This window comes from Mangifera indica, chromosome 12, assembly GCF_011075055.1.
Source record: "Mangifera indica cultivar Alphonso chromosome 12, CATAS_Mindica_2.1, whole genome shotgun sequence".
In the NCBI taxonomy this organism is placed as follows: Eukaryota; Viridiplantae; Streptophyta; class Magnoliopsida; order Sapindales; family Anacardiaceae; genus Mangifera; species Mangifera indica.
Genome location: NC_058148.1, coordinates 10,042,250 through 10,053,048, shown reverse-complemented (window position 1 = coordinate 10,053,048; position 10,799 = coordinate 10,042,250). Strand labels below are relative to the sequence as shown.

At 33.3% G+C, this 10,799-nt stretch overlaps 2 protein-coding genes across 2 annotated transcripts; both read right to left on the bottom strand.

The window, feature by feature from the left end:
* Positions 1 to 2,584: 2,584 nt before the first annotated feature.
* On the bottom strand, positions 2,585 to 4,314 carry LOC123192536 (protein trichome birefringence-like 30). The gene is made up of 5 exons (XM_044605119.1): positions 3,965 to 4,314; positions 3,692 to 3,866; positions 3,401 to 3,603; positions 3,170 to 3,325; positions 2,585 to 3,093 (listed from the first exon to the last, which is right to left on the bottom strand). Exons 1-5 carry the CDS (start codon positions 4,306 to 4,308, stop codon positions 2,754 to 2,756), a joined length of 1,218 nt encoding a protein of 405 aa, XP_044461054.1. The 5' UTR covers positions 4,309 to 4,314; the 3' UTR covers positions 2,585 to 2,753.
* Positions 4,315 to 6,349: 2,035 nt separating this feature from the next.
* LOC123192535 (protein ESKIMO 1-like) lies at positions 6,350 to 9,235 on the bottom strand. Its single transcript, XM_044605117.1, is given in 6 exon segments — positions 6,350 to 7,004; positions 7,545 to 7,703; positions 7,786 to 7,985; positions 8,323 to 8,494; positions 8,583 to 8,919; positions 8,922 to 9,235. Coding segments are annotated over 6 exon segments (1,449 nt in total). The 5' UTR covers positions 9,157 to 9,235; the 3' UTR covers positions 6,350 to 6,658.
* Positions 9,236 to 10,799: the final 1,564 nt, after the last annotated feature.

Below are 10,799 nucleotides of genomic sequence, written 5' to 3'. Positions count from 1 at the left end.
CGCCGGCCGTCTTCCCCTCCCGATGGTTTCTCTTCCACCGACGGCCCCCATCAACTCCACCCTAACACATCCGACACAGAGAGAAGTCATCTGGGAAGAGAAATCGTCTTCCCAGACGATGACGACTGGGAAGACGAAGAACTTTGTCTTCCCCGACGAAGTTCTTCATCTTCCACTGCTTCTCTGACTCCGATCGGGCGTCCAAATAGGAGGAAAGAGATTGTCGTAATGAGAGGATGCTTTGGGAGGGAGAGGTCATCGACAATGAAGCCGGAGATGTTGCCAGAGATTTCAAAACGAAACCCTAAGGTGAAATTGTGATTTTTTAAAACTTAAGCTGGGGGGAAATTTTAGTTTTTAAAGTTTAGGGTGGCAACATTATATTCTATTTTAATTTATTTTTAATATTATAGAGAAAATGATGATTTTACCCTTACCACCATTAGAGTTTTGTTAAATCTAATCGATCATGGGTGGGTGTTTGGTGTTTCCATAGTTAAAAGATGAAAACTTGAGAAAACATCAAACCTTGGGTGGGAAATAGTCGTTTGGCCTTATTTAAATTTCAATGGTAATATTCCTACTTTAAAACATAAATTTAAACATGAAATGTCAATACATCTAACTATTTAGGATTGGTTTATCATTTTTTTAATTTCAAATGTGAAAATATACCAATTTAATATAATTTGGATAGAAAAAAGTTATTATCCCACATTAAAGTAGGCCAAAGGACTATTTTTCATCTAAGTTTTATTGGAAGATAAATTCTCATATTTTAAATTTTAAAAACCTAGATTTTTATTTATTATCTATTTTTGTTAGTAAATATTTTGGAGAAGGACTATTTTCCACCAAACTTTTGATGCGTTTTCAAAATGTCACCCACGATAGATGAAAATCTATTTTTCCCACCCATAACCAAACTGTCGTCCAATTTTTTAGTTAGAGACAGGGGTAAAATCGTCATTTACTATTTAAAACCTTAAAACTTTAAAATTTTACCGTTTCCCCCCTCCAGGTTTTAAAAACTAATAACTAACATATCTTCAAAGTTTGAAAAGTTTAGATTTCACCCCTAGAGTTTGCTTCCTTCTCCGGCCACTACCGACGACTGATGCAATCGATCGATCTCCCATCTCTGACTACAAAGGACGACCCTTCGTCGCCCAGATCTGGACGACGAAGTGTCTCCCAGATCTGGACGACGAAGTGTAGCCCAGATCTGGACGACGAAGTGTCACCTAGATCTGGAAGAATAGATGAAGGACGACCCTTTGTCGTAGCATCTGGATGACATGACGAGCGATGAAGGACGACGAAGAGTCATCCTTCGTCGTCTAGGTGGAGCGACGAAGAGACCTCTTCGTCGCTCGGTGGTGTGACGAAGAGATCTTTGTCTCTTCGTCGCTCGGTGGTGCGACGAAGAGATTTTCGTCTCTTCGTCGCACCATGCGACGAGGAGATGAATATCTCTTCATCGCACCACCGCCGTCCCACCAGGAGAAGGAGGAGGCCAGTGACAATGTCGGAGACGACGTCAAGAGATAAAGTTGAATAATGGGGGTAAAACTGCTAGTTTTGAAAGTTATGGGGGCGGCTGTATTTTAAAAAATATAGAAACCTTAGGTTTGGGGGTGAAAAAGTTAGTTTTTAAAGTTTAAAAACTTTAGGTAAACTGAAATGTTAGTTTCTAAATTGAGGGGTATTTTTGTCATTTCATCTAACAAGGGTAAAATGGATATTTTACCCTTATGCAAACAAATATCATCTATATTAACAGCTCATGGGTGGGAAAAGTGGATTTTTATCTGTCGTGGATGACATTTTGAAAACGCATCAAAAGTTAGGTGGGAAATAGTCCTTCTCCCTTAATTTTTTTATATAAAAAGGTATAAATAGCATTTTATATAATTTTTTTATTTTTTTTATTTTTCTCTTATTATTTATATTTTTTCTTTTCAAAAGTTTAAGAGTGAAATATAATTTTTTTAAAACATTAAAGATATCAATAAATTTGTCTAGAGTTTTCTTGGACATTTGAAAAAGAATTGGGGGTGTTTTAATTTTTTTCCATTTTTAATATATCTTTCTATAACTTAAAAATAATAGTTATATCCAAAAAAATCAAAAATATAATATTTTAAAGTTATTTAGAGTTTTGATTCTTTTAAGTGTATATAATAAATTTTTAAATTGATAAGGGTATATTAATAATTTAATATTTATATTAAATATTAATAATAATTTTGTAATTTCAATAAAATAACAAACAATTATTTATAAAAAATCAAATAATTCATTAACAAAAGAAAATAAAGACAAGAATTTGATTTTTCAAGAATTTACTTCCATCAAACCTTATATACATTCACTCGGTGGAAAATTTCATTTGGCCAATAAGAATGATGATAAAAGGTCATTCAAATATAATTTACATTTATATACAGGACAACTATCACATAGAACCCTATACTTTTACTTCAAATTTAAAGCCCAATTTGAGGAATAGTTAATGTCTACTTTTTGTTTTACTCCAATGAATGCAGGAGAGCAAACGTAGTAAAATTGATTTCAAAGCATATCAAGAGAAAGAATTATATATAATTCCTAATGCCAGAATATTTCCCTTACATTTGATCCAATACAAATTCATGTACAATTGTTGGATGTCAACCAATGGCAACTTGTAGTTGCAGGCATAATCTACAATGCCTGGAAAAATTACCAAAAGAAATATCCTCAATAGGAGTTTAATAGCTGAAGATGATTTTTGCATAGATTAACTCATTCCATGTGTCTGGCAATCCAGGGAGACACCAATGAAGGCAATCCGGATTGATCTTTTCGTCAGGAGAATCCGATCTGTGTTTAGCAGAAGAGCCATAAAGAGAGGTGTGTGCATCTTTCCTGTATTCAGAGAGCGTGGTTATATTGAGGAAATGGACGGGCCGCTTCATTGATTGAGTCACATTTGCCGCAATCTGAAAGAGCTTATAGTCTGTGCCAACATCAACTGGCTTTGACATGTTTACAATTGGTGTTGTCTCCTTAGAGCATTTGGTGCCTTCCGGGTTGTTCCAATCTGAACTCCTGCAGAATTATTTGAGCGGTTATGATTTCGAATCCGAAAAATTTCCCAGAAAAATCAAGATTTGAGATTCAGTACCTGGTATGTTGAGGAGCCATGCTGCTGAAGAAAACAGAGGAATTAGGATTAACATTTTCCTCAACCCAATTTGCCCATGTCCTCAAAGTTCTATTATATACTGTGTACATATCGATTTCATCATACTCTGTGGCTCCTTCATTGAAGGATCCTCGTCTATTTTCATATCAGTTTCAACAAGGAATCAGTGACAAGATTAGAAAACAAAACCGAAAGATGAAAAACACTTACAACACTTTCATGGTTGGAGATTTAATCCACCAAATGTAAGTGTTGAAAACGAGGTAGTCTGCATCCTTCCATATATCTCCACGGTTTGAGATTGATTCAGGCATGAGTATGGAGTCCCTTTTGCCATCCCTCATATCTGGAGGGTCTGCATTGGACTCAACCAAAAAGGGTGCCCAGTAAAACTCAATAGAAGCATTATAGTCCTGGAAATTCAATTGATTAACAGTCAGATCAGAAGCAAAGCCATCAACATTTCTGTGTGAGATGCAGAAACAAATTAAGGGAATCCACCTCTGCCTTGAAGCGATAAATGTATGCTGAAGGATAGCTGACGCTCTTCTTCCCCGGCGGCACAACAGATTGAACCATACAAACCATAGACTGCCATTGGTTATAATGCAAAGAGTCTCCAACAAACATAAGCTTCTTTCCTCGAAGTTTATCTAGAAGTAATTTTCCATCAAACCTTAACCCACAACCGGAAACTTCAAATCATTAACAAATTTAACTACTTAAAAAGAACGTGTTGTGTTTGTTTAAAGCTTGTTAAAATCTGCAACTTACTTGGGCAAAAAACAGTCTCTGGGCTGCCATCTCCACTTCTGGTACAGAGAATCCTGCCTTCCATTTCTCAAACATCTCACCCAATCTGTTAGAAACTCACATTCATCTTCTTTGTATAAAGGGTGAGTCACATTATCTAGAACCCACTCTCCTGTGAAGATGTCACATTTTTTAACTTCTTGATCAGTTTCTCTGTCAGCTTGTATGATCTCTGGGTGTTTAGAGAATACTGTTGTGTGTTCATTGAACAAAACAAATGCTAAAACTGTCGCCGAAAGAAAGGTTATGAATACGAGAAGTACTGGGAAGTAATTGCCGCTACGGCTGTCACCAGTGCCCTTCATTAAGGCTATCTTCTGCAAGATTAGCATTTAGTTAATTACCTCCTAAATGTTTGCATGAATGGTGGTGTAACATTAAAGCAGGAAAAATGACTGCTAATAATAGATTGACAATTAAATTGAAAAAGCCAATTCAATACAGTGACTAAAATATCGATATTAACTTGGTCATGGGTTGGTTCGGCTAAATTTATGCTCTAAAGTCTAAATTATTCACATTTAACAACTTACAATTACAATACTTGCATAAGCCATTCAATCTGGTTTCTATAAACTTCAGTGTGTGAGGAAGAACTGAGCTGGGTGAAGAGTCAATTGAGTGTGGCTTGCATCTCTTTGAAAAGTAACAGACAATGAAGAGATAAAGCAGGTGGATTTGAAGATTTTTTCTTTTAAAAAAAAAAAGCCCTCCAAAAAGAATGCTAAATTAACTATGAATTTTTGCGTCTACGTTGTTGACCTCATGCCGATGGAATGAATATTAGTGGTGCAGTTGAAAAAACTCTGCCATGGCCCACAAAGGATTCGTAGAAAAGTTGACTACTTGGAGTAGCAGGTTTAATGATTAATGAAAAAAATAATAATATTACCACCCTTTTTTATCAGAGATGAATTCAACGTGATCGAACCGAACAAAAGCGGCTCAAGCTTGTTTTAAACTCCGAAGAGTCATATCAAGTTTAAGTTTAATTTAACAATGATTTCACTGATGAAATAGAGCTTCCCGTTTAACTGAAAGAATTAATATCTAACTCTGATATCTAAATAAAAAAATTTGACTTTTAAAACTTAAAAAATAAAAAATTATAATTTTAACAAACTTGAAGAAAAACTGGTCATTCCGTCCCAAATATTATCTCAATATTTAAGTTGGAATTGGTAATTTTTAATATAATTCATTAATTTGATATGATATAATATAAAAAAAATTAGATTAAAGTTAACTTTTTTTAATATGGTATTTATTTTTGGCCAATTCAATACGATTTGAAATTAAATAAGATAGTAATATGATTTATACAAAAATACCCTAATATGATTTAAATATTTTAAAGAAATATTATTTTAATAGAATTTGTTAATAATAAATTATAGAAATATTGAAAGATAGTATCAACAATAATTAAAATCTTTATAGATTGTATATAGTTATATTTTTATATAATTACAAGTACTCATATTATTTTTTTATTTAAATATTTTATTTCATTATTAAATAATAAGAATATGATTTGGTTAGTTAGATCATTAATATGTTTCAAAGGTCTTAGATATAATTTTTATAGCATTTATAATTGAGACAAAATATTATATTGTGTGTTTTATTAATAATTGGTTGAAGTAATTTAATAAAAAAATTAAAACAGTAAAAATATTTTAGAAAGTGAAAATAATATATAATTTTATATCAATTTAAATCAGATTGAGTTAACTTGAATATTTAAGGATTATATTAAAATTAAACGATTCTAATTTAAATTAAGTTAAAATTGAAAATCTCTTATACTAAACTTAAACCCATATGATATAAATACGGTCTGATGACCTAAACTGCTAGAACTAATTTCAATTTATAAACTGATTAGAACAATTTAACATGTGCGGACAATTGACATTAAATATGGATCGTGAGGGACAAAATATTCTGGCACAAAAAAAAAAAAAAACAGTGGGTTGACATCTTCGTGATATATTATTTTTATTTGTAAATTTGAACAAACTCTTGTTCCGCAGCAATGTCAGAAACAGCTCATATAGTTGCGTCCAGTGCAAGGACCTGCTACCTACATTCAAACTCGAATTGCATGCACTAAAAAATTTCAACGAGCCGAGCCAAAACGCCAAGAAGTTTACAAATTTTCATCACTTTCATCTGTTGTAAGATATTATTAATTCTCTTTTGTCCTCTGTAAATGAAAGCATCGATCAATAATCGCTTGATGATCACAGGCAGAGTGGCCTTGGGAGAAATAAACCAAGAACTACCTCACGCACGAACGATATCACCATCAAAATAAAAGAAAGCGAGAGAGGCAAAGAAATATTTACGTACAGTTTGTTGAACTAATTTTATTGCCCTTCGAATATATGCATTATACAGTTCAGTGTCTTGTACAGCCAATTTTTTACCACGTACTTTGTCCAATGTCAACAATGAACCAAAAAAACTTGGTGGCCCATCCCTGTCATTCACCCTATAACAGAACTAAAACGAGGGAACTGAGAAGAAAAATTACAGGAGAACTAGAACGAGGGAACTGAGAAGAAAAATTACAGGACAACCGTAGAAAGTTAAACGACGAAAAAGAAAGATGAGATTAAAAAAATTTAAAAAAAGAAACGTCGCAGTGAGTCACGTGCGAATGATACGTGTGTAGAGGAACTCATTCCAAGTGTCTGGCAATCCAGGGAGACACCAATGGATACAATCAGCATATGTTGTAGGATCGGCCTTCTGTTCCGGCGTCAACATTTTGCCTTGGCGAATTGTGTAAACCGAAGTATGCGCATCTTTTCTATATTCTGAAAGGGTTGTAATGTTAATAAAATGGACTGGAACTTTCATGTGTTTTGTCACATTTGCTGCAATTACAAGGAGCCTTCGATCTGTGCCCACATTCAAATACATGGAAGTGTTCAAAATTGGAGTCGTTTCCAATGCACACTTGATCCCATCTGGGTTCTCCCAATCCAAGCTCCTATTTGACAATAATTAAGTTTAATTAATCTTTGGGATATTAATTAAATTGATAGATTAAATCCAACAATGAAGAGATAGAAAAGACTAGTTTTTGAAACACATTATGATTAGATTAGGTGTGAATATATGTAGTGGTTTACCAACCAAAGATCAAAGTAACACCTAGTTTTGATTAATAACCAAAATATCACAGGCCCACAATCAACCACCTTAGATAGGCACAATGCAGGTCATATCGGATCGAATTTGGTGTAATTTATTATGTTTACGGGTAGTGTCAACCTACGACATGATAAGATTAATCTATTATATTATATATTTTTTAATATTTTAATTTTTTTAAGGTTATATTAGAATGATTCATAGATCAAACTCTAAAACTTTTGATACGATATGTAATACATTTTTTTCCAATAAGCCATGTTGTATCATAAGTCTATCCAACCTTTTAGACAATTTAACCATAGATTGTGATAATTGATTAAACTAATACTAATAACAAATTAAATATGTATTTAGGTATGAAGTATTTATTTACTTGATGTGAAGAGGTGACATGCTACCGAAGAAGACTATGGTGCGATTGGGATCTATATTTTGCTCCACCCAGTTAGACCAAGTATTCAATACTCTTGCATATGCTTTTGGCCGTTCGATCTCATCATATTCTGTGTCCCCTTTATCGAACGATCCTCGTCTGTGCACAATCATGAAGCATCAAATTGAATTTAAAAAGACTGTTTTAAAATTAATAATAAAATAAAGGGATCTATACTTACAAGACTTTCATGCTGAAAGTATTCATCCACCAAATATATGTATTAAAGATCAAATAATCAACATTTTTCCAATTAACTCCATGCTTATCGATTGACTCAGGCATAATGATTCGATTCAGAATGCTGTGCATCGTCGGATCATCCGAATTCGACCGGACCAAGAAAGGAGCCCAATAAAATTCCACTGTCGCATTGTAGTCCTACAAAAAAAAAATACATACAAATAATAAATCAATGGGGCAAATGAGCAACCTGTAGAAGGAGAGGTCAAACTTTTCCGTTTATTTTAATTAACAGATTTCAATGGCAATACATCATACAAGCAAAAATCTTATTAGTGGCTCAAACATCACCATCTTTATACTTCCATTCTAACCTAATCCTATTCATTATTACTCAACAGCTTTGCAAAATAATCCTTATTTAGTATTTTAAAAAAGATAAAAAAATAAAAAAGCAACAAAAAAATGACACCATGCCCACCGAATATTGCTTTCGTGTTTGAGTGAGAGATAAGCAGAGAGAGCTTTCATTTACCTCAATTCTAAACACAGCAAGAGATCCCGTTTTGTTCAAGCTTTTTCTACCACGAGGAACCACAGATTGAACCAGACAAATCATTGATTCCCATTGGTTTCGATTCAGTGAGTCTCCAACAAACATAAGTCTTTTGTTTCTTAGCTTCTGTAGCAGTAATCTTGACTTGAACCTGAATGAAGAAATAAATTTATAAACTTTAAGCCCCAGATATGTGTAACTAAAGAACAAAAAACGAGGAGATTAAGCAAAATCTTTACTTGGGCAAAGAGCAATCTCTGGGTTGCCATCTCCAGTTTTGGTACATGGAGTCTTTTCTTCCGTTTCTTAGGCAAGTGACTTGGGCTGTGAGAAATTCACACTGATCTTCTTTGTACAAAGGGTGTGTTTCATTATCAAAAACCCATTGACCTGTGAAGAGATCGCATTCTTCCGGGGGCAATTCAACATCTTCATCATCATCTTCTTCAATGACTGGCAACTCAATCTTTTGCTCGTCTTCTTTGGTTTCTTGTGCATCATCAGAACTTTGAACTTGAGGCTCTTCAAGAGAGGTTCTTGAAGTCACAGCACTGCCCTCTTTGTCATTCTTAGTTTTTCTTCAACTGAGTCAACGTTTGTTTGCTTACTGGACTGCTCTTCTAGGGTTTCCTGAGTTTTAGGAGCACTTGAGGAGAAAGGAAACTCAGCAATAGACTTCACGTCTTCATTGTACATGAAGACCCCAAACAGAAATATAGAAAAAACCACAACAAATATTGAAAGATTGTTGTTCTTTCTGTGCTTCATCGATTCACTAGTGAAAAGAGAAGCTTTGCGGCGAAGTGGCTGCATTAGAATGATAAGAACAAAGAGAGAAGTGGTGAGAAACTGAAGAAAAGATTGATGGAAATATAGAGAAAGAGACCAACAAAAGAGATACTTACAATGCATTAGTATTTTTTAAAAAATTTTATTATTTTCTGTTTGTTTAATTGAGGTTTGGTGAGATGGGGTTTTCTTGAAGAAACTGGTTAGGCTTCTGGTGGAGGGAGAGTTGTCTTTCTCAGACTAAGTTTATTTTTATTTTCTTTATAATCCATTTGCTAACTACTTTCTTGATTCTTCAACGAGAGATAAATAGTGAAAGAGTGAATTCAAAGATTTGTTAAGTTGGTCTTAATCCACAACCTAAAATTTGGAGCAAACTACTCAATGTTAGATATGGGGTTACTGTCTCTTGGATTCTGAAGAAGAAGCTTCAGCTTGCAGTGTTTTTATTTAGGCTCATGTCGGGCCTTCCCAACATCCTCTCAGATCAATCAGAAAGATCACATAATACAATGTATGCTCATCAGACGTTTGAGGTTCCTTACTCTGATTTATCAAATAGTTTCTTCTTGGTGACAAAAGAGAAGATCATACCACTCCAATTTTCAGGTTAAACTCTGTAAACAAGCAGCATGCAAGTGCAATACTTCCCCACCCCCAACAACTTCTACAAGCATAGTTTGATTTATTATGAAAATTAATTATTAGTAACTTTATGTTTGAGAAAAGTAAAGGCTAAGAAAGAAAGGGCTTTCAACGTGTAGTCAGTACAACAACATGTAGAGATCCACTTTGTCACTTCAATTTTCTACTTGCTTTTGCTTTTGGCAGCAGTTAATTTTATTGGTAAAACATCGCTTTTTTTCCAGGCTAAGGCAACCATATATGCATCATTACGGGTGGCACAGTAAGCTTCAAAATAAGCTACATATATATTAACTCTGGTTCATTTCAGTTTCTTAGCCACATGAACAACTGTCATAGTCGATAAAGACAACTTTTATGTCCACACATTTTATAGTTTATAAAACTATTTACAACCCATTTTAAATATTTAATTAAATATTTAAATAATATATCAACATTTTTTTTATGACCAAAATTAGGTGAGGATATAGACTAAATGGAGGTGACAAAACTTTTATTTAAGTTTTTTTGAATGATTATTCAATAGAAATAAGAGCGTTATAGCGATATAGACAATGTTTTTTTTCTGATTGACGAGCAAGGGAGTGATTAAACACTAAGCCTTGCTTAATTACTTACTCAATTTTGTTAATAATATATTTTCATAGATTAAGGCCTTTCAGCATGCTTCATAAAATAAGAATATTAATCAATTATTGATGATGCTTGGAAATAATAATGGCTAATTGACTTTTATACAGTAATAGATTATAGATGGTCTATAAGTTTAATTACTGTTGAATAGTAAATGTTTATGTTTGACTTAATTGAATTACTTTTAAGAGATCCACACTAAGATATATTATCATTAAGAATTTCTATTATTAAGATAGATGAGATTTGAACTTTATGAAGACGACTAGTCAATCCACCTCAGCTTTTTGGATTCGATATTTTAATTTTAACCATCATTAAAATATAATAATTTTTAAGTAATTAAAAAAAAAAAAAAAAACAAATTACTTCATTTTAATACCATT

What these genes read in the sequence shown, in the direction of transcription:
- LOC123192536 (XM_044605119.1), bottom strand. Translation starts at nt 4,308, where the DNA reads ATGAAGGGCACTGGTGACAGCCGTAGCGGCAATTACTTCCCAGTACTT. An exon ending in TTTATCGCTTCAAGGCAGAG is followed by an intron (nt 3,604 to 3,691) that starts GTGGATTCCCTT and finishes TTGAATTTCCAG; the next exon opens with GACTATAATGCTTCTATTGA. An exon ending in TCTCCAACCATGAAAGTGTT is followed by an intron (nt 3,326 to 3,400) that starts GTAAGTGTTTTT and finishes ATATGAAAATAG; the next exon opens with ACGAGGATCCTTCAATGAAG.